Genomic DNA, 24514 nt, shown 5'->3' on the forward strand with positions numbered 1-24514 from the left:
TCGGCTCTTGTTTTCCCTCTCCTCTTCTCAATATTTCATGCCATTGAAAGTGCATCTATTCTCGGCGTTCCCCGTGCCCTTCCACCTACTGACTGTCAAAACATAATTTTCTATCATTCGACACCCCTCCACCTTCTTAACTCTCTCAGCGCCTCTCGGTCTTCCGAGTGGAGGCCATCATGTGCATTAGGCTGACCTCAGATGTGCTAAATGAGCTTTTCTTCACACTCTGAGCCACGTTTAGCTTTAGCTAAGAGTTTTAGCTCGACATGAATTCTGTGGCCTCACAGAAAACAAGGCAGAATATGGCATGAGTATCACTCACACAGCAGAGCAAAGGCTGTAAACTGTGTGACCTAATCTTGTGGATGAAATTAGACGAGATGCTCCAGGGCCGCGCTTTATAGATTTATGTGTGGTATTCTGGATTGCTGTTACTGAATACTGAAAGTGTGTGTTGCCTAAAAAGAAATGACCATCTAACTGAGATTTAGCTTCTGCTGAACTGAGAAGTTTGGCACTCTTGACCTAAGAAAGCAGTTTAAACATGCCTCCCAAACTTGATGTGGTTTGACTAAGCAATGCTGCTAATTAAAGGTAATTGATTCAGCTGTACAAAAGTACAAATAAGGATTTATACATCATACATTTTCTCCGTTTCTCATCTGAACAGCTGATCCCTATGGGACATTGTATGCCTGCATAGCTGAATTACACTGCAAATAGAAGCCTTAGATGATCCTGGTAGATCATATTCAGCTTGTAATTCATTAATGACTCATAAACCACTGTCATCATAAATGAATTGAGAAAAGCATTTCTAATGGTGATCAAATTAACATAACAATCATAAGTCAGCCACTTTTTTGCTAACGTTATATTAGTAGTATGAATGATGGTGTAATGATTCCAGTTAATTTAATGGTGTGAAAGTAAAGTTCTTGCCTTTCTAACCAAATATCATTTACTTTGTCTTTGCCAGAGTTGACAAAAGGAGGTTGATTTAACCGTGTGAAAGGCTTGTCGTGACCTGGGTCGGTCACCTTTATCTCCTCTCCATTAGCACAGTGCGCTGCTGGTTTTGTGATGGTTTTAGTTTGTTCCTGAGTCAGCCAAATCAACAACAGTGCTGTCAACTCGACGGACTGCACGTCTGTCCTTCATAATAAGAAAACGTACTTTAAAAACTCCAAATTATGCAGTTAAGACTCAAGCAGTGCAGATACAGGGGGAAAGTGTGGCATAAGTTTTCTCTCATCAAAGTCATTTTTGTACCGTAATTAGACATCCGAATGTTCACGTATACATATGAAATTTGGCATCTGATATAATTAGTATAAATTATTTGCTCTTTAACTTTGGTGGTTTCCATGAAAAGTTTGGAAAATGTGCAGGCTGGATGTGTCCAACAGGACACTTCCCAAACCAGCTCAAGCTCTCTGCTGCAGAGTTATTTTCATGTTTGTTTTCCTAACCCTCAAATCATGACCATATTTTGATGTATTAAGAAGTAATGTGCCCTTAATCCATGCCAATTTACCCCCAACATTATGTCGCTATTTCATTTTTATCTGTTCCTCTGAACAGATTGTCCTCACAGTTCATCTCCTTGCTCCTCCAGCCCTCTGTCCTTTACGACCATTTACCAACACATCGCTCCCTTCCCCAAAGGCTCAACCCTCATCCCAGCATCCATTTCCCGGTGCTCCCTTTTCATCATGGCCCGACGCTGAGGAACATTGTCCTTGATTGCTTGGCAGATGCCATTATCCTGGGCTTATATCTTCACAATCACATTAGCCATTTGCACAGCTGGGTACTTACTGAAGCGAGGCAGGTTAAGCACCACACTCGAGGGGACAAAACGATGGAGGCCCACCTGGAGTTTGGGCCAGGACTCTCCGCAGCACCACGCCATTACCAAAAACACTGTTGGCCTTTCTTCCATTTAGCTAATGCCTCATGTCTCCCTCTCCATCTTCCCTCTCAACACTCCCCGGTTTCCTCAGTTCATACTTTAGTCGTCTTTAACCTTCTCTACCTGCCCCTTGATTCCTGCTCTGTAATTTATTCCTACCTCCAACCTCGATCTCTCCGTGCCCCCGGGCTTTCTCTATTTCTTCCTCTCACACTCCTTTTGTCCCTGACTCTTTCTATCCATCCCTCACTTGCATGGGCATACTGGAGTTAAGTAAAATGCAGATTCAGGATGCAGGATGAGGAAGGTTGGTGAGGTGACTGTGTCAGCACACTTTGCTGACACAATGCTGAGTGCCGGCGGCAGACCAGAGACACATTTTTACACTCTTACTCACACAGAGGCGTTTATTTGTCTGTGTCTCCCAGTTCAAAAGCCTTCTGTCGGTGTTGTTATTTTTGTCACAGTCACTTTATATTCAAAGTTTGACATTTCACTAGATTAACTGATTAATCAAATAAATCCTTGTTTACTGACACCGCCGCTGGACATTAAACTCAATCACGACAACCTCATTTTAATCCATTAACATTAAAACTGAGATTACTCCAAAATGAGACGTAGGGAAAAGAGGAACAGATGGGTGCAGGAAATTAGAGAGAGCGCACATAGAAGTCAGGAGGAAGAATAAAGAAGTCCCCAATGAGGAAGAAACCAACACATTTACAACTGGAATATTGCTTACACCAAGAATGAAGTTGGTAAGAAATCGATATGAAGTCAACAAGGATATATGAAAGTGTTGAGGCTGATTGATGATAACAAATTATCAGAATAATCAATATGCCCATAGCTGCTGTTCGTGAATTAATCACAAACAGACCCAGAATCAAGGTAACGAGCCGTGGTTACTGTTACTATAGGCTGCACGGATGCCTAAAGCAAAACACAAACAGTGGAGCTGCTGCAGAGGCTGCAGGAGGCAATAAGCATTCATAAAGAGCATATCACATGGTACAAAGTCGAAAGAACAAATGTGTTCAATAACTTATGACACTGGGAAGCTTCAGTCAGGCGCATGTTCAAAATACACACTCACACACACAAAGCACATCATAAATATGCATTTGTGCCTCTGCTGGTTGAGATGGGGTCCAGGAAACATATTAAATGTCACTCTCTATATTTCCATCTCACTTTTATTGGCGCCGCGTGGTTGGTGCACGCAACAGGAAGCGAGAGATCATCAGTTTATGTGGAAATGTTAGAATACGCTCCTCATACGCAGCACTTCCCTCCTGAGTGCGAGGCGACAAAAGGATGACAAATGTTAGAGTGGATGGAGGCGAGTGATCCAGTGGAGCCGCACAGATAGGTGGTGGGACAGAGAGAGGGAGAGTTGGGAGGGGAAAAAAAAAGTGATGGCGCTTGCTCTTTCATCCACCCCTTTACTCCAGTCGCCACGGCAACGTGCCTGGAGGGCACTCGAGAGAGGTGTCATCGCTGACAAAAACAACAGAGAGGCAGAGAGTGAGTGAGAGCAAACGAGAGCAAACTAGACAGACAGCGTGTATGAACGAGAGCTGAAGAGAGGAGGCAGGTAGCAGATCTACAGCTGACTCCGGCTACCTCTCCCCAGTCAAAGACGTGTGAGTTTGACCTTCAGGGACTCGGCTAAGAAGTGTAATGAACGTTCATTCATCATTGGAGGTCATTCAGATTAATGTTTGGAGCTGAAGCTAAAGTTTCACCAACAGCAGCCACCAGCACGTTTATGGGTGTGAATATCACTGATATCCCCTCCAAAAAGGACACTATTATGAGATATGAAATTGGCAGAGTTAATCAAACCGAGGCTAATGCTTAATATTTGGAATTAACTGAGCCATTAATACTGCAGGCTGCCGTTAGGATAGATAGAGTGGTTAAACCACCACCGGCGAAATTAAACAGGTTAATTAAAGTCTCAAATTTTCATACACTCCCCCTCGGTCTGTATTTCACTGTTAAACACACACATGTAGGCCTATGCACACACATGCACGCACACATAATTACTCACACACGTGTGTTATTACTATACTTGTGATGGCCTTCCACTGACTGCATTAATTTTCTAATATTAATCTGAATCCTAATTCTAACTTTAACCCCTGTTGAATAGTGAATCCAAAATAACTTGTCCCCGAAATCCTGCATTCACAAAGAAGAGAGCACGCTTCTCATGTCTGGGATCCAGATTGAGCCTCAGACCAGTTTGACCATCACACTTGCAGATAACCACAGGTGGCACCAGGATTGACTCACGAAGCTTAAGCCCCGAATCTTTTACTGTTCATCAACATTTTTTGTGCTAAAGCCAGATCATAGCGGTGTGGGAATCAACGCATTTTGTGTGCATGTAGATGGTGTGTCTGTATGAGAGCAGCCTGATCGTTAAACGCAATGATAGAAGGCAAATCCTGGTATTGGAAATACCTCGGAAAGCTGAACGGTGGTCAGTGTCAAATCAGGTGATTGTAGAGTCTCGTTGCTGTGATTTGGCCAAGAGACGTGCTAGACTACACCACGTCTAGCGCCTCTCTCGGCCAGTTATAGCTTCAAGATCTCAGGTTGGGCCGTCATGTAGTCTGATCCCAGTTATCAGAAGACGTTCTCCGCCACCGTCGTGTTGGGTTTTCTTTTCGTTTGTCGCCCATCTGTATATCACACAGCTTCCATTTTTTTTTCTGGTTGTTGACAGAAATCTGAACAGTGTGCCAGTAACCAACTAAGATAATGATTCAGTGTGTGACAGTGAGTCATTTCACAGCTGGTGAGGATGTTTGTCTTTTAGTGCGTTCCCAGCTTAATCCCAAAGTAAAACCTGAACCTCACCAGTGCTGTCAGATAAAAACAGCTGAGCGTTCTACATGTGACCTGTATCTTTAACATCCTTTATGGTTTGTGAAAGTTAATGTCCATTAACTAAATTTATACTCCTAAATCCGTCCACTTCAGACAAACCTTAGCTGTAATCCTCGTTCAAACCCAAACCTACTGTTTCTAATTATTATCTTAATCTAAACCCCCTTTTTCTTCTGTCTTAATTAACAGGATAACATTTTCTCCACAATTGTTGAAATACACTCAAAGGCGCACGCACACAGACACACACAGACACTGGCATTCCTGTTTCCATCACTTGTGGGGACATCCCATAGACTTGCATTAATTTCCTGGAGTCGTACCCAAACCATAACCATAACCACTACTTGCCGAACATGATTTTACATCATGGGGACCTGTGTTTTGTCCCCATACTGATGGCGAGTCCCCACAATGTGACTGTGTAAACATGTTTGTGTCCCCACAACATGAGTAATACAGACACATACACACACACACACACTGCTGTTTCCATTCTTTTTGGGCACATTACATAGACTTGCATTGATTTCCTGGAATTACAGTAACCATAACCATAACCAGTACTTCCCTAACACTAACCTTAACCTTAATCCTAATCTTAACCTTAACCTTAATCTCTTAACTCCAGTCTTCACCCTAAAATTTAATGATGTATATTATTTTACATCATGGGGACTTGCGTTTTGTTCCCATAAAGACGGCGAGTCTTCACAGTGTAAACAGGTTTATGTCCCCATAACATGAGTAAGACAGATCCACGTGCATGCGCGCTCGCGCACACATACACATACACACTGTGCATGTTTCGAGGGGGCGGGGCAGCAGAGTAGATGGACATGTGAGCGCGTCTCCTCCATCAGAGGGCGGGCTTGTCGCGTTGTGTGCGCAGCGTGTTGCTGCTGATGCTGCTGATGATGATGAGAGGAGCGGCAGGTACACAAACCTTCCAACGGAGGTCCAGCGGCTTCAAAGCTGTGTAACGACCAGTAAACACCGGGCTCGGCTTGCAGTTGTGAATGTGGTAGCCTTTGTTGCCTTATCGTCACCTGTGCTGTTCCTCTCTAATGAAAACACACTTGCCAAACAAATGAAGGAGTGACTGGAAAGTGCGCAGCGGGTTCGAGAGAGAAGTCCAGGTAGAATTGGCACAAGTGAAGATGTCCAAATGGGTGTCGTCGCAATGGGATTTGAGTTAAAAAACACGTAAGCAGTCAGAAGTCATCCTGATTCAACCCGTTGTTGAGGTAACTGGGAACTTGAAAAGGCGCTTTTGACCGCTGGGATGGTGTGAACGACACGTCGCCTGGGACAGAAGGAGCGGGGACGCAGAAGGCAGAGAGGGGAACCAGGGCTGGAGAAGCACCGGAGGGATTATGGCTCTCGCAACGTTTTCTCTCAGCCTCATCACGCTGGCGCTTACAAACTTGCACCTGTCGAGAGCCAGCGACCGGCATGCGGTGTACTGGAACAGCTCAAACCTACTGTAAGTGGCTTTCTGCAGCCGTTACGCAGACCCGTCCGCGTTCGCTGCAAATTAACTTGTGCTGCTCTTTGTTTGATGCGCACCTGCGCTGATAACTTGTTTACGAGCCAGTGGTCATTCTCTGCAGCGACGCGTTGCATTTGTTTACAGCGTTAAGCCCTTGAAACACCACTGAAATACATTAAATACCAGCAATGAACCATTTGTTTCGTAGTTTGAGGATAAAACATCAGATTATTAACCTAATTACAATAATCAGCACCTGCCTCATTAAATATTTGCTTCTTTTCATCTCTAAATTCTGAGCCATTTCCACTCATTTAATCAGCTGGAGTACAGTGATGCATCTCCACAGGGAAACTGTTCTGCAATGTTCCTTCTTTGCGCCCTGCATGCAGAGTGCTTACAATATAAATATTTGATTTCTATCCCACATTTAATCCATCTACTGCCTCACAGTAATGACTCATTTAAGCAGTCATCTTTTCATTTAGCCTGCCTTTGGTTTCGTGTGTGTCCATCATCCTGCCTGCCCCCATGCACCACAGATACATCACTCACACAGCTCAAACTTCCAGAAATCTGCTTGAGCATGCTGGCTATGAATGCATAACACACATTCATGTAGGCACACGCACAGACACAGACACACACACACACATATCTGAGCCTATCCTTGGACTCCGATTCCTCCTACAACAGTAAGGTTGCTTACCTCAGGTAAGCTTCCCCAGGCTCTCCTATCTCTCTCTACCTGTGAGCTATAAAGCCAGCTTGCTGTGGGGCAGAGATCGATGTGGATTCTACTGCCTTTGTCTTCTCATTAGCCAACACTGAATCCATCTTTCTCACATTCTTTTATCTCCTCTCCTCACACAACCTCCCTCTTTGCCCCCCCCCAGTCCTCCCCCTCCTCCTCCTCTATCTGTGTTCCTGCTTTGTCCATTTGTATTCACCTCAGACGCGGGTCTCTCCTATCGCCTCTCTCTATCTCATACTTGGTTATTTTCTTCCCTCTCTTATTTTTCTGCTGTGTCTCACCAGCCGGCCTGTCCCCCTCAATCCCCCTTCTTTTCCCCTGCATCTCATTACCACCCCCCCATCTGCTCATGGTCCCTCATTCACCTCCCAGGCTCTCAGCTGAGAGTGCACATACAGTGGATGATTAGAATTATAAAATGTATGAAAGTTATTTGATTGTATGTGGGTGTGGGATAATTCAAATATTTGAAGGTTTCCTTGAGTCAAACACATAGAAAACCGCTATAAAAGCTGATGGAAACAGTCAAGGTGGTGCTGCAGCACTGTCACTTCCTCATTAATGTTAATGTGTGAATGGCAGAGTCACATTCAAAACTGTTTTAGATTTATGACTGCAGTTAATCCCATCAGTGTGACATGAATAGGGAAGGGGTGCATTAACCGAGACTTACTTGCATTTAAGATCTGTAAAAGTGCTCAGGTTTTCGAGTGTCACAATCAGCGTAAGTCCTATTTATCAATTTTAATTAGTCTTTCGGCGTGTGCTCCATCTAAAATGATTTTCACAGCATGGGGAAGGTTGCTCAGTGTGTTCATTCATAGCAGCGTTAGCACATTTTGTGGCTTTAAATTGGCATTTATGTGTTAAAATGACAAATATGTGCTCATATTAATGAATTCAGATTACTGTGTGTTTGTGAGAGAGAGGCAGAGAGGGAGGGAAATGGAGAGGGAGACAACGTGCAGGTGTGGGTCTACATGCCTGCGTGTGCAAAACCTCCCCTTTCTCCTCAGTGAGATACAAATCTCTAAAATAATGCAAAAATTGACCCAGTTTGCAGGTAGCAGACAAATCCTCAGAGGCTATGGCAAGAATACTGATGGCCATCAAGCTTTAAAAGGCCTTAGGCTCAAGGCCACTTCTCCACCACTCTGTCTACATACATAGGGAACCAGCTGAAGGCCTCACTTGTTCAAGGATGCAGCTCCTTCCCTCACCAAGCTCTGGTTATAGAGACAAGCTCAGGAGGGAGCGGTAAGAAACGAAGGCAGCGACAGAGAGCCAGAAACCAGAGGCCTTTAGGGCCAAAGTCTGGTTGAGGCCTTAATGTTTTACCCTTGAGCTCTGCATTCAGTGCAGATGGTTACAGCACAGCTGCAAAAAATGGGATCACTTGGAAGCCAAGCTGTTTGTGCCAAAGCCATGAAAATGGCTTTTTATGATAACGCACAGCTAGAAACGCCTTGCTCTGGTGTATTGAAAGTCAAAAGGGGGAATGTCACACAGTTGATACCAAGTAATACTGTGCTGTTTGATTCTTCGCAGCTTTTCTGAGGTAAACAACATCAGACAACTTATTATGGCTTTTCCCTCTGCCGCGGACAATTTGAAACGAGATGTCTCGATTATTATAACCCAATAGAAATAGCTCAGAGTGCTTTGATTACCGCTCAAGTCCGTCACGATCGCACTACCCCCATTAGAAAGTGTTGCTCTCAGCTTCCGCTCTCAGCAGTGCGCCAGGCCAACTCGTTACAGATGTCCCTGCTAATGGCTGACTGAGGCAGGAAAAAACACACACGCAGGCCATTAAATCATCTCGCATCTGAGGCCATCTGCCAATTAGAGGGGGGAGATGTGGAACATCTTGAGAGCACGCGGGAGCAGCGGTGCACTGCGGTAGCCTCGCCTACCCACAAGCAGCGTCCCATGCTCCTGCCACCTCCTCCCATCAGGTGTTTGGCCTCGCTGGTTAGACAGGACGCATCTCCATAATTGGGCACCCTGTGTCAGCATGATCAAAACAACAGCGCAGCTTTCATTGACTCTCCCGCTCCTCGCCTAAGTCACACAGTGTCGCTACTAATGCTTCTAACTTTGCAGGACACCAGAGCAAAAAAAAAAGACTTTGCACAGGCGTGGGAAGGAATAGCAGGGAACCGAGTCTGAAATTGTGCCACACATTTCTTTCTAAATCACCATTCCCTCAACTGCTCGGCAAGATGAAAGTCTTCTTTTGCTGTTTGCGGCTGAGTTACAGCTCTGCGTGGTTCATGCTACACATTATGACCCTGATTTGGACTTCGAACGGTGTCTGTCGGGCCCCAAGACCACATGAAGACAAAACAACCCAGTCCCCGGCACACAGTATCTGGTGCTACAAAATAAATTATCACCTTGACAAATAGCTTTCCTGAGAGTTCGAGGTACAGAGGCCCGGTGATCAATGTTGAGCCGAGGTGCCGTCTTACTCAACAGGCTCATTAACCGCCGGGTCGGCCTGTGTGGGTGTGTGCAGACCCAGCAAGTGTTGGAGGTGGTTCCCTGCGGGGCAGAGGAGAACCCTGATACCCTACAGGGAAAAGTTTTAGATATTTAGTTGCAGTAAAGGGAATTGTTACTGAGAAAAAGAGAGTGAGTGATGGAGAAGGTGATGGATGAGGATAAATCTGGAAATAGATGGAGGGAAAGAGAAGGATGCAAAGTGTGAAGAATATTACTGTAGGGAAGAGGTGGGTGTAATGGTGAGACTGTGGCGGAATGGAAGGAGAACACGCTGGAAAGGAGGAAAAGTGGAGCAGTCTGTCAGGAGAGGAAAGCGAGGGAAAGATTGATTGAGTTGGCCAGAAGTCAGGACGGGTGAAAGAGAGTGTGGGTTTTACCGGATATGGAAGTTAGGTTATTTGGCCGAATGTGTTGTAGCTGCTGTTTTCTGAGGAGATGATACCCACAGGAGTTGATCCGTGCTAATGTGGACACAGGCTGGGTCATTCATGTGGACCAGTGCTCAGAGACAATAGCACCCGCCATTCACCTGCCCCCTCTGCCCCGCGCAACACAGCACAGGCGGAGCATGCAGGAGACAAGCGGATTTGATACCTGATTACATGCACGTCCGTCCGCCTGCAGCGCCGTCTCTGGGCTGTCTCGGCAATTTTGCATACAAATGCATCTTATTCACTGGCATTCAATTTATTCATTCACATTCATTGTACCACACAAGCGCATCAAGCAGCACAACACAGTGGTGCTCAAGCTGGGGTGCAGGCTCCCCTGTGTGGGCATACAGCCACTGCAGGGGGGGGGCGTGGATGACCAGGGGAAAAATATGGAGTGAAAACAAGTTGAATGAATATGATTTATGTCGGGAAAATAAACAAACAGGAGTTTGCTGATGTTATCGTGCTGACCTTTATTTTGGTAAAAGTCAACTTGGATCCTTTTTTCTTTTTTTGCTTCCGCTATTATTGTTAATAATTGATGAAAATTTTGGCGTGGTGGGGCATGAACTTTCTTTTTTCACTTGTGAAAGGAAAAAAAGAGAAATCTGAGAACCGCTGAGATTTTTTTTCCCTTGTAGCATTTGTGTTAAATGAGAATCTGTGAATAACACTGATTGAAAAGTGCAAATTGACCTTTTATACCTTTTTGAATTAAACATGTCTCGACATCTCTAACGAGGTATTCCTCTCTCCAACGATTCAAGTTGTTTGTGAACATTTGAGCGTTTTATTTTCTTTATCTCTCTTAGACATGCAGAAGATTAGTTTGATGAACAGCACTCTTAAATGGGTTGTTAACTTGACATTATCACCTGTCTTCATTATGTCGTAGATCTGCAGCAGTGTCTCAATGCTTACTGGTCTGCCAAGTGGTGTGCTGGCCATTTTTAGCTCGGCAGAAGCTGCTGTGAGTCACATAAATGGAGAAACACTGAAAGGATGTTTAATGGTTTGCATGGATCCAGGAGTGGGTGTGCAGATCAATACATTTATATGGTATGGGACGGTGAATGGACCCGGGCTGAACAAAAACACAACAAGGCTTCTTTCTGAGTAGCAATCAATCTGCGTGCATCGGGTGATCAATGTCCAAATGCATTTTTAATTGGATTTCATGGTGTCAATAAATTACCATGAAGTATTTGGAGCTTACCTTGGGAATCTTAGATCAAGTATTGCCTTGGAACAGCATGCTCGAGAATTGATTATTATGGGCTTGTCAGTCACTGCTTTAGGGTTCAGGCTCCATGGAGGCCTTAACTGCAGTATGTCTACATTAAACAAGGCCTTGGTAGAGCAGCAGTGGTCACTTCAGAGATGACCCAGGTTAAAAAAACACATGGGGCTGAGCACGGATGAAGGATGGAAAAGTCTGAGAGTGAAACAGAATGCAGCTTGTTCTTCCATAAGATGAAAATGAAAGACAAGGATGTGTTTGAATAAGTCTGTGAGACCCAAACTAACTGTAAGTTATTCATCTGCAAGATGAAAAAGAATGTTTTTTTTTTTTTCCATCACAGAGCACATTTACATTCCACCTGCTTCACAGATTCAAAGGTTAGGTGAGAACATCAGTACACAGTGTATGTTTGCCAAATGTCTCGCTCCCCATCGGCTTAACACCTTAAAACAAGCTCAGTTTAAGAAAAGAAGAAGCGCATCCCGTCGCTGGAGATTTGTTGTTTATATTTGAGGTGCATTGTTAAGAATTCTTTGCACAGTCAAACTTGATGAAAACTTCAAATAATTGCAAAGACTAAAGAAAAGAGCACATGAATGTTCATCCTGAGCTGTTGCTCTTGGTTAACACTAATTGGACTCTACAGCGTAGTGAATATGAGTTAAATTAAGAGGTGGGTGGGGATACAGATAAAACCTCAGGAGGAGGCATTTCATAGATATGAACCAAAGGGAAACTGTGAAAACTTTGACGACTCTGTCACAATACAGTCTCCCATCTTGGTTTTTCTACTTCTTTACCCTCTCTGGTCCCTCTGGAGGCCTGAGGCACCCCTGGCCTGCTCAGGCTTCATTATTATGGGGAATTGGCAGGTTTGGTGGGCTATTATAGCCTGTTCATGGGCTCTGATGGGAAAGTGCCCTGGGACTCATCTAGAGCTACCACAGGTGAGGGGTAGCGCTACTTTCTGAAGATGAGTCCAGAGAAAAACATTGTTAGGCCTCTCATCAAAAGCCATTAGCATTCCTTGTGCTCCAAGGTTATAAAAACTGCACTTAACTGGCAGTGGAACCCACAGGAGATAGTCCTGATCCCAGACAGGTAGAACCAATTTCAGACTCAATGATTTGAATGCAAATGCTTTCCACAAAGAGGGCTTTCCAACTTCCGAATGGTAGCTCCACAGTACATTACACTGGGAGTCTGCACCGCTGTGCCCGTTACCCACTGGGAAATTACATTGCTGCTATGATGGAAATGGCTGCCATGTAGGAAAAAGATCAAAGCTGCTGATAGGTGGACGGTCAGTGGCTGCAGTTTGATTATTTTGGAAATGGGCCTTGTTACGCTACATCGCCCGGAAAACGATATGGCAGCCACAGCAGTTGGTCAAAATAATTTGTTTTGTTATTGAAGCAGAAGGCCTCTTCTGAGGTATGGCAATTGAGGTGGTATTTTGCACCGACCTGCACCCTCAGAGTTATCAGTGTCCCTTCATAAAAAAGGCAGCGAGTGAGGACACAGGTTTGTGCTCTGTCATATCTTGTTCTCTGTTCATTCCCTTCAGGTCTTGAGCCGTGACAGGTCTTCCCTCTAATGCTCTTGGGTGCTTAACAACAGCGGTGTTACGAGAAGTGGAAACTGTCCTCACAGCTTAGTAGATGATACGGCTCTCGTTTTCCTTTCATGTGAGGGCAATTTCGAATATGGGCAGCGTAATAATTATGTATTCTGTTATAATTGAGATTTTGCCTATTGAAGATGTAATTATATGAAGGTCTGAGACGCTTTGGCAGCCGTCATCTCTATAATGAGAATATTTGAAGAAAATTGAAATTTCTCTCTAGTGCTCTGTGCATCCAGAATGACTAAAAGTAATTTGACCCTTCAGCAGCAGCAGCCACCACCTCCAGTGCCTTAATGTATCCCTCTTATATTGTTAGAGGGAACATTTAAATCGGTACATCTTCAAGCGAAACTGTTCTATTACAAATATGATAGCAAAGTCTTTAGAGCTTGAAAGTGTGATGTAAGTGGATTGGACGGGAAGCTACCTACTGGCAAAAAAAATGAAAGTTATATTCTTGAGAGGAAGCTGGAGGGCTGTGCTGCTCACATTTTTCATTTGCAGATATTTAAATACTCCGGCTGGCGAGGTAGCTACACAGAGTGGTGAAGTAAAACGCTTTTTTCAGAGAGAGCTCAGTGTTGTACCACAACAAATCTTTACCGTAGCCTGAAAAGGCAGCATCCCAGCGACCACAACGTTACTTAAACACGTTTCACGCTAACGTGCATTGTTTTGTTAAGGCAGATAAAGCATACATGCACAGTTAAATGTTTACATTATGTTATTCTATTTTTTATGCTAAGGAGCTATTCTAAAGTTCTGTTTTTTTCAGGCTCCAGTCGTTATCAGGATGCTCTTCAGACTGGCAGAATTATCAAGATATATATCGTGATAAATATCGATATTGATAACCACAGAAAAAATTATCAAGATATCGTCGACCCCTAATTCTGACCTGCTTTGTGAGAATAAGTCACTACCTGCTAGCTGTTAGCTGTTAGCTGTGCTCCACTGCTGTGCATCCACAGTGTGCAGAGTGATACATGTTTACCAGTGAAAAGGTTAATTTTGTGGCGTAGGTAACTCATAAAATAAATGTTAATGCAACTTGTAAAGTCTAAAAATGACAGGCCGGCTAACAGCTTTGATTCTGCCCTTGATTTTATGGGGGACAATTGAGCACAGGAAGGTAGTTTTATGTTTTAAAGGGGTCATTGTCGCAATCTCTGACTCAAGCCCTCGATACAAAGCCAGCGGATTAGAGTACAACTCCAGTCAGCGGTACCACACTGTTTCTTTCCTTCCATGTTTCCATATCTTCAACCTCATCGTTTAATCAGGTCTCGTGTTGGTCTGCATCAAAAATCTATTTGGAATTCATTTGCCGCCTTGATGTGTAAATTCAGTTATGGTTAATACATGAGCTACGGCACGCGCATAATCATGTCTCTACACTCACACACGTGCATTTTTTTTTCCTGCCTGATGTTCTCACCCATTGATTTATATGGACAATACGTGACTCATCTCGCACTACTGGCATCCTCCATCAATGGGGGGGTGTTCCTTTCTCCTCCTTTCCTCTGCCTTCTCTCTGTGGATCAGTGCGTTGTGTTGGTACGAGGAACGGCTCCACAGTGCAGTCTGTTATTTGCATTTGTTACAGCCGGGGGGGGGGGGGTTTGAGGAGGGATGAGAAGGGGTGGCACCCTGCTTGTTATCTCTAAATTTTGAATGCTTCACTATTAGTGACTAGATTATAGAGGAAATGTACAGCAGAGCCAGGAGCCTACCTGTTCACCATCCTCCCTTGTTAAAACTGTGCAAATTCTCCTCTGGCTATGTACCAATGTGCTGCAGTGCTTTGTTTGTTAAGGTATTTATTTGGTTGGTTCAGCTGCTTTTCAGTAGCTTTGGGCTATGTGCAGCCGGCATCTGTGTGTGGCATTCTCATGACCGTGATAGTGTTAAAGCCACATTTCTTGCACGACATGTACTTTGTGTGTACAGTACGTGTCATAAAATTCCTTACATCATGTTTTTTTTTTTTTTTTTTCTCTCATGGTAGCGACCTGTGTAATGCTGCGTGGGACTGTGCCTAGACCAACGTAGTGTGTAAAACTGGGAGACACACAGAGACGAGCCCAGATCCTCACCATGCTGTGTGTGGGTGTATAGAATATCAATGTCCTGCTGAGCCCTCTCACTCTGTGTGTGTGTGTGTGTGTGTGTGTGCGTGCGTGCGTGCGTGCGTGCGTGCGTGTGTGTCTGGCTGCTATTAGGTGGCATTTAAGGCGTTTTCATGTCTCTTTGTCTGTCTGGGGTTTTTCTGTGTATGTGTGCATGCATGCTTTTTTTGATTGATTGCCGGTGAAAGTATTGTATCTCCTTGTCTTGGCCCTCTCCGTCTCCTCTGGTCAGCGCCTCCCTCACTGCCCATGTTTCCTCTCCGTTCGTTGCATTTGCCTCGCAGAGCAGCAGCCCTCTCTGTCTTCCTGCCGTGTCGTTTGAAGTGTTTTTGCTCAGCCTTCTGTTCCTGCTCCGTTCTCACCTTGTGTGGAGTCAATGGGAAGTCCCCCAAGACCGCTTCGCTCAACCGCATTGCTGTGCGTGGGAGGAGAGTGGGCGCTACCGCCCATTTACCTCCCTTTAATTTATTGCTCTATTGCTATTGAGAGAGTGAATCACATATATTGAATCATTATTTAGGAACCCTTTTGCTCACTGCACATGCACTTGTCTTTCTAGTACGTTGTAAGTACACATGAGAGAAGCTGCGTCTTCTGCTTCTCTGCAGTCTGTGTGTTTGTGTGTGCGTCTTTCAGTATAGCATAAGATATACGTACAGTAAGAGATAGATGGTTATGATAAATAGATTTGCTTTTGCAGCACTTAAAGGGATTCTGTGCCACTTCCCAGGAGGAAGAGGAAGAGAAAGCGGTAGAGAAAGTTGTGACAAAAAATAACCAAAAGGAAGAGGAAGAAAGTAAGGTTGGGGGAGGGAAGCTTAAGAAAAGGGGAGCTGGAGGAGGGAGGTATATGGTAGTGCAGAGATGTAAAGGCAGAGTGGAGTGGGAGTGGGGGTAGGCTAGGTGGAGGGGGAAGGGGGTATCCGTATGTAGAGGAGGAAGGAAGAGTCTGTATGGAGAATATTAATGGTGTGTCAAGAAGTGGAGTATCTTTTAAGACCTCAACCTTTCTTGTGGTGTTCATGCGTACTGTATTGGAACAAGCAGCTTGGAGGCACTGCTGTAAAAACCAGGAAAAAGAGCAGAGTGGGGAACTGCATCAATGGCAGAATTTTACCCACACACATTCATTACCCGGCGTAGTATTTGCAGGAAACAACTTGTAATGGCCACAACAGCTGGAAAGGAAATGTAACTGAGAAAGCTTAACACCTACAATAACACATTCGGTGGATTTCTTTTGCCCCATTTAGTTCAGCATTTGTTGGCTCGATAAAACATGTTTATTAGAGGTGACTTGTTTGTTTTTCTCTCATTATCAAAATCAGTTTGCCTCGAGGCAGAGATCTGGCCCGCAACACCTGCTCCATTTGCTGATGTAGATACAGCAAACGTGCTTTCTATCTATCTATCTATCTATCTATCTATCTATCTATCTATGTGTTTTACTCTCTTCTCCATCCTGTCTTTGTCATTCACTCTATATATCTTTCTTTCTGTATTATATGCACATACTCAAATACACTCACCGATTTTTGAGTTGCATCTGTGTCAGGCCTCTGAAATCCCTCCCAGCACCTGTCAACGGCAGGATCTACAGCAAGAGGAAGAGGAGAGGGAGTTGCAGGTGTGTGTGTGTGTGTGTGTGTGTGTGTGTGTGTAAATGCATGAGAGGAAAGGAATGGGGGGGGGGGGGGGGGGGGGGGGGCTGATGCTCATTTACCACATGATGCAAAGAAGAAACACACTGTCTTTCGTGGAAGGCTGTGTCACAGGTGACAGTCAGTGACAGGGCCAAGAACAGGCCTGTCAGAGAGACGGGGACCAAAGAGAGGAGGAAGCACAGGAAATGAATCTGGTTTTCCTCATATAGCAAATGACAGCGAGATGCAAAGGGTGTATAGGCATACTGTATGGTGGCAGGGAGAACAACAGCTGAGCACGTTGTTAAGAGCTAAATGATGTCGTGAAGAGCACAACATATACAGCCCGGGGTCGTTGTTTATGATGGGAAAAGCAAGTGTGACACACGCCGACTGCAGAAGATGGATTCCTCATGTGGAAATTGGTCTAATACCAGGAGGTTTATTCCCTGGGAGCCCTGAGTGCCGTTAAGAACATTGTGGCTCGTGATTGAAAAAAGAGAGAGACTGTAGATAATCAAATTCACATCTCTGGCGGTTATTTTTTCTGTCTGATCTGGAGTAATGTAAATTGGAATATCAAGCTGTCTGGTACTGTCTGCTGACGCAAAGTTTACTTGAAGTATTGTCACGATTTTTTAATATCTCGAACAACTTCTGACTTGGCATTTGCAATTCATAAAACAGGTTGTAATCCCTAATTAGCAGGCTTTAATTTCCCTAACGGGAATGAACTTTTGGTCAAATTAGAGGTTCCATTAAGTTTTGATTCTAACCTCCAGCGCTTGCTGTATAGGGGTAAATTAGTGCCAGGGAAACCATATCTCTAGCTAATGTGCAGTGCCAGGAAGATAACAGCAGTTTCAAAAATGCCAGGTACATTAGCATTCCTGCATCGTGCTGTGTGTGCAAGGTCTGTTTTTAAATCTATAAAAAAAATAAATTGCTGTTCGTCAGCAAAAACCCGGCTTCCCCTCCCCCTCTGCCTCCTCTTCATTAGACAGTTCATCAGCAATCTATCATCATATGTATTATTTATGAGCAGAGCCCACTTCATTCTAAACACACAGCAGGTTTCTTTAGTTATTTAGGTTTCAGTTATATTTTCAAACTAGTGTCAGCCCTATTGTGTATATATATAGCGAGAGGGAGCGAGCACTCTAAGCTTCAGAAAATGATGCTTTTCTGCTTAATGAGGACTCGTTCCCTTCCAGCACTGCCACCTCCACCCGAGCAGAGAGCCAGGGTTTGCTGCTCTGCCAGCCCCTACTCAGTGCCTTGTATGCAAATACCCATTTTTCAATCAACCTTGTGGTTCATTCTGAGGCGTTCGATATAGCTGCAGCCTTCTGCAAGGTAATTTACCCAGAATTCCTTTGACCTCCAGGGTCACCTGGTGGAATGACACCTCTAATCACTAACCTCCACTCAGTGTTGGCGGCCTCCAAAGAGACGGAGGGGGGTCACTGAAAGTAAACTGGCTGTGAGTTTTATTTAGAGAAGGCGCTGGTGGTGGTGTAATGGCACTGACTGAGTCATGTTAGCACCGCCGAATGCTGGGTGAAACATTAGGTGGCAGAGTTTGGTACTTCCTCAGTAGGTAATTTTTCTCCAGGCAGGAAACACTCACCCAGGTGTCACAGAAACAGTCTGAGGTCAGGCAACATTTCGCTGAAAATAAGTAAGAGCACCCATTGTAATATGTGTAAGAACATATGCAGCAGCACTAATGAGGCAATTAAAAATGAGCAGAGTTATCTGAACATGAATTGAGTTGCTGTATTGTCCACAGAATTAAGGTGTTTGTGGAAATGTTGCCTTTATCATTCAAGACTGTCTTCACGTTGCTCCTTTAAGTCTGAGATGAGGGTGTGAATGACCCACTGAAGTTAAAATCCCAAAAACTCTTCCCATCAGTCAGCAGATCGAGTGAAGCTTCTTGATACACAATAAACACGCCTGAGCTGCTTATTTCACTCAGAATATATAAAATTTAAAAGCTACAATTGTTTGATCTTTGTGTAAAACTGCAAATGACATTTTGAAAACCCAATTTTCCCCCGTTTTTTTTGGTATTATTATCGTTTTTTTCCCCTTCAAAAGAAACATATGATTATTTGTTAAGTAAAAAAAAGACAAGGCAAGCAAAAATAGTACATTAATAAAATTGGAACAGGTGCAAAAAATGTTTAAACCCTATTGGTTAGACATACTGTGTTTATGTATGAGGAATCTCTCAGTGTTTTGCTGAATAGTCCAGCGCTGTTGAAGTGTCTGATTGTGAGCTCCTGAAAGTGAGACTCTTCACCCTTTTTCAGCACTTACTGTCAAGGTGCCCTTGAGCAAGGCAATAAACTTTTAACTGCTCACGTAAGGCTGTTTAATGGCCGGGGGGTACAGGACCGGTTTTACTGTGTGTGTAACCCTCCTCCCTTGCCATTTTAGGCCACCTCTGTAAAAATGAGTGTGATACCAAAGACTTAAAAAAAGAAGTCTACGGAGTTTCAGCCTACACGAAAGGCCTTAAAAGTTAGGGAGGAATTCCACCTGGATGCACTCTTTCTCTGCGTCCCATACATACGCTCATCCACTTCAGCATCCAGTTACAGCCGCTGTGCAGTTTGTACTGAGATGTAGCGAGAGTCTCTGCAGTAACCTCGCACTTCAACGCGCAAACCCCAAACGCCAGATCTTCCCTCCGTAAGCCCTGCGATTTATACCAAGATACACTGTAAATCCTCTTGAAGATTCTTTACATCTTCCGTGCATGCCAACAGACACATGCCCACACACACACACACACACACACACAGCGTGGTTCAACTCTGCTAAAGAATCTTAATGGAGGCGTAATCGTGAAATTGTATTGACTATTGAGAAATTATGCAAATGTTCTTGTTCCGTCCTTTTTTTCCCCTCCAAATACATGTCGTCTAATCATGACAGATTGATTAAAGTTTTGATTGGGGGAGAGTTTTTGAACGCTTCTCAGTTATCAGTGATGTGCTTTTATAAAACAGCTAATCAACCAAAAAAGTCTTTGTGCGGCATGAATAACAAGAAGGGGCTGCATGTGCGCACACACGCGCACACACACACATATATACTTGCACAGACAGAAAAGCCAGTAACTCTCATTCCTCTCTCAGTAAAGCCCTGCAGGTGTGGTCCACTCCTCCTGCGCTGGCTATTAGCACAGCCCATCATTGGTATTCATTTCCCGCTCCTAATTCCCCCACAGTATTTTTCCCCCTCTCACTTGACAGAGGACCATGGGTTAAACGCCGGGGGGAGTGCTCCATCACGACTAGATCTGATCCAATTAAATACAGATTTAATCAGCCCCGCAGTCGGCGAGTGAATACACAATCTGATCAGGCCGTTGGTAACTGGAGGCCCAGCAGCGTGGGCGCTGGTCTCCATCCACAGACTGGAGGATTGTCTTCGTGGGTGAGGAGACACCTTGATTCTATCTGACCTGTCAACTGAGCTCATCCGCAGCCAGCTTCGGTTTTCACTTTTAATACACTGATGGCATGTCGAAGCCGTTTCTGTCCACAAACCCTTTGCTCCGATGACCCCTTAACCCACTGATTTAGTGTTGTGAGATGCTGAGGCGGCAACAGAGGCTCCCGCGGAGGATCGGCGAGATTTACTGTTGATGCAAACACAAAATTAATTAATGATTTAGCGACTGGATTATATCTGTGGCAGGCTGCAACGATCTGGAGGTGGTTAATCTTTGGTTTACAGGCCTGTCTGCCAGTGGCCGCGGAGAAAGCGGCGAGAAAACTCCTCCCCCTGCCTGAGACGGAAGATTTTTCCTCCTTCCTCCCAAATGGCTGCAGCTGCTGATTGTTGAAACCTTTTACTCTGCAGAGGAAGCAGTCCTGTGATATGAAGTACAGCTCCCCAGTGCCCCATCAAAGTCCACTGTAACTGCTGTGTCACCTTCAGAGTTCCAAGGGAGGATTGTACATGGGGAGCTGCTGCAGAGCTTACTAATGAGAAGTCATTGGGAAATGGGTTGCTTTTTAACATAGCCCCATGTCCAGGGTCATTTCAGTTACGACCCGAGACTTAATTATAAATGCTGCTTTTTAGTCTATGGTGTGTGTGTGTGTGTGTGGGACCAGACATCGTTGTGAGAAACACAGATTGTGGCTGTCACTCAAATGTCTCACTGTAAATAAGTAACGGCCGCCTCAGTTAGCCACGTCCCCCACAATGCAAACATAACACACCATGGCATTAAGTGCACTGTTTAGTGTCTGAACCAGATCCAAGCTGGCACGCGGATCGCTGTGGCTGGCGAGGTTGGCAAGCTCGGGGTTTGTACCTCATCCAGCATGCCAGTCATTTATGTCAATGCAAACAAGTTCCCTCGTTTTCTGTCTCTTTAAAGTTTACAGTGATGAATTATGTGCTATCAGATCGGAGCCTCATATCCTGGGTGTCATTGACATTCAAGGCATTCCTCCGGCCTTTATTGAAAAACCGCAGAGAATAGATGCCGCGGATTCTTTGCATTGTTCAGAAAAGCTTATCTCAGCTTATTGTGTGGAAAAACCTGCAATTAATACAAAAAATTACTTGAAGAGATCTCATAGTGTTTCCCAGTGAAAGGTCTGAGCAGGTATTATTTGTGAAATGACTCCAGTTTTTGCTGTGAGCATTTCAGCCACATTCTGCCCCTGGGATGGACATCTTTCTCTCTTCTTGCACCTCAGATCAGTAGACTTTAATTGCCTCTTGTGTTTGGAGGAAGCCTCACCTCACTTGTTATTTCCAGGTGTAAATGAGATGAGGAGGGAAAGGTTACCCTGAGCCCCACAAGACTGTGCCGTCCTTCAGGGTGGTCTCACCCCTGCCGTAGTCTGATATCTCAAACATAGCTGTGTTTGAAGTGCTCGGTTGGATGCCTCCGCTTTCTGCACTCGGGCGAGAGTCGTGGTGCTTGTTCAACTCTGGCAGCCCCTCTGTAAGTTCCTTCTTTTGTATTTGCATACCGAACAAACAGGAAATTGTGTTCATTTGTATGCAAATGTGTTTGTCCCCAAGGCTGGGATTTTGAATTAAAAGTTTTACCGTCCCATTAATTCCAAATTACACACAGGCACTGACATGGGCTCCTCCGCCTGGCAGGGGGGTATCCGACTTGCCATCCTAACGCATCTCTGTCAGTTTAGGCTGTTTAGTTTGCCATCTGCGAAACGGAGACGGAATTTGGATTTAATCTGGTCCACTGATTTGCAGATTGATCGTCTGCACCACGTTGCAATCTCCTCTTAATTATCCCACGAAAATATGCAAAGATTTTGCTGTGATTGATATTCGTGGATACTACGAGCGACAGACGTGAGGAGGCCTTGGAGTGGTTGACTGACAGGCTGTGAGGAACACGGTGAATGAGAGGGAGTGGTGAATGCCCTCCACCAGTGCCAATGTAGCACACCTCATCAGCCCTGCTCATTAAAAAACATGTACAACCCTATGAAAAATGCATGACCCCATCAATGACGTGTGGCATGTATGGCCTGATGCTGACAGTCAAGGTAATATGAAAAATTAGCACCTACCCATCGGCCTCTCTCACTTGTCTTGGCCTTGTCTTTGCCATAATGTTGCAGGCCAAGCACTAACATGGTATTAATCCAGCTGTTCAGAGTATTGATTATAGTGACTGAATACTAGATAGATAGACAGCTATATATACGTATATATAGAATTCTGCCTTTCTAAGTAACCTTGTATTTTTGCAATTTGAAGCTACTCAAGGAGAGCTGCAGCAGCTAGTGGCACTCAAAATAATGAATGAGAAAGTCTGTGTGCAAGAAAAGATTAATTAATCAGAGAAACCATTGGATCGATAGATGTTCTGAACTAAATTACGCCCTCTCCAGTCTTCATGTTTTCACCGGTGCCAAGTTTGAGAGAAGAAAAAAGCCACCATTTGTAACACGGGTCCAGCTTTTTATCAGGTCTTTTTATTGTTTCAGCCTGGACCTATATGGAAATACCATAAAAAAGTGATAAAGGCATTTTATTGGTAGCATTACTGGGCTGTTCTTACAGGATAAAGTGATAGGCCTGCTGTCACTGTGGCAATGTTCTTTCGTTCTTGTGTTCTTTAGTTTTACTGCTACGGTTATTAATCATTTATCATCATTTGTCCACAAATAGTTCAAGGCTTGTACTTTCCTGCTTGTACTTCTACCTTGAATACATTGGAAAATATTTGCAAAACAAATTCATAAAAAATCCTAACCTGGTTTTCACAAAGGTGTTGCAGCTGCTGGATGAACATCACCATCTATGAACGTGTAAAAATGATTAATTTTTGCACACAGAGAAACAAACACACACATACGCACAGTGCTGTTCGCAAATTAATAATGCATGGAGCACATCTTGTACACATGCAGACTTTTGGCAGGCATCTGATGTCTCTGTGTGATGAGCCAAGGGGGACACATCATTTTTGACTCTCCAGTCAGAGAGTGATGGTGGCTGAGTGCTCAGCTGCCAGGTTTCGCTAATGAAAGGGGAAATTTGGCTTTGTGTCTTTTCAAAGACTTTAAAACAGGCTATGTTCTTTGGAGGTGGCACAGTACCTAACCTGGAAGGAGCCGATGCCTGACAGGCTAAAAAAATGACTTTGACAACGAGACAGACTTACAATCAGTTTTGTCGGCTCAAAGGGGAATTCTCCTATTTGCTAGAAAACACTTAGAAATAAGCACTTTATGACTTAGATTACTGGGTTAAAGAAACTCAGGCAACGTTAGTAGATTGGTAAATATTTCATCAGTGATATGCCGAAATGTATTCCTTGATTTTGTGTCACTTTAGCCTCATTGAGGGTTGCAGAATATAGACAATAAGAGACACTTTTATTTTGTTAGAATAAAAGCCTTTTGCGTGCTGTTTTCTGGAAAATAAACCTGAATGAGAGGAAACCTTTTAAAAAAACTAAAGCAGTAACCCGTATATTGAATGAAACACAACATTCGACTTTCATACTCTGAATGACAATCTTCCTGCATTGATTTTGAGTGCATAATGCTGAATAATACTAAATGAAGTTATTTTAGCAATACTCTATCTCAATAACAAAAAACACTATTCACAACATCTATTCAAAGAAATTGGTTTGCACATTTCACGCAGTTGTTCAGTATTTGTTACGGGAAAAATCAATTTGAAATTTATCGAGAACAGATGGCATCAGGATTGTTTTGCACCTGAACATAACCATTTTTCAGCACTCGGAGAAAACACCAGGCAGATTTCTGTTTTCATTAGCAGGACTGGCAGCCACGCTGCCTGCTCAGCTCAGCTCCCATCACTCTGATTGTAAAACGGATGTAAAATCTCTCATCGCTGCCTCATGTCATGTCAGACACCCTCCTGAAGGCTGCATGTATGAAAGGTGTCACATGTGAAATTCAAATATAAACTGCAGTGAGTTGCTGTTTTGTGAGTTGTTTTTCTATACGTTGGAAAAAAAGCTTTTATTCATTACTTTTATATGTGAAAACGCAGGTTGGATTTGGCTTTCAAAAATACACAGAAATGCTCAGAGGAAGTTGCAGTCAGTATCTCACTAGATGTGCATTTTAGTTACAACTGCCAGTCTGGGTAATAGATGTGCACTGGATTTGGAATCAGGTAATTGGAGCGAACGCTGAATGTGGATTTGATTGCTTAGTGATGTTACATGCTGCACCGTGTTTCTCAGTATTTCAGAGAGCCTGCTACCTTTGTACCTTGTGTTAGAGAACATGCTGCTTTGTAATGAGACTTGTTGATATGTTTCTGCACCGGTGCCACTGAGACAAATTAGAGTCCATTTA

At 44.0% G+C, this 24514-nt stretch overlaps 1 protein-coding gene across 1 annotated transcript in view; it reads left to right on the forward strand.

Annotated features, from left to right (window-relative positions):
• Positions 1-5707: 5707 nt before the first annotated feature.
• efna3a (ephrin-A3a) overlaps positions 5708-24514 on the forward strand; it is a 55509-nt gene continuing 36702 nt past the window's right edge. Inside the window, exon 1 of the mRNA XM_076755238.1 lies at positions 5708-6311. Coding sequence (XP_076611353.1) covers positions 6202-6311 — 110 coding nt within the window. The 5' untranslated portion in view covers positions 5708-6201. The remainder of the gene's footprint in view (positions 6312-24514) is intronic.

The sequence above is a fragment of the Chaetodon auriga genome, chromosome 17 (genome assembly GCF_051107435.1).
Source record: "Chaetodon auriga isolate fChaAug3 chromosome 17, fChaAug3.hap1, whole genome shotgun sequence".
Classification (NCBI taxonomy): domain Eukaryota; kingdom Metazoa; phylum Chordata; class Actinopteri; order Chaetodontiformes; family Chaetodontidae; genus Chaetodon; species Chaetodon auriga.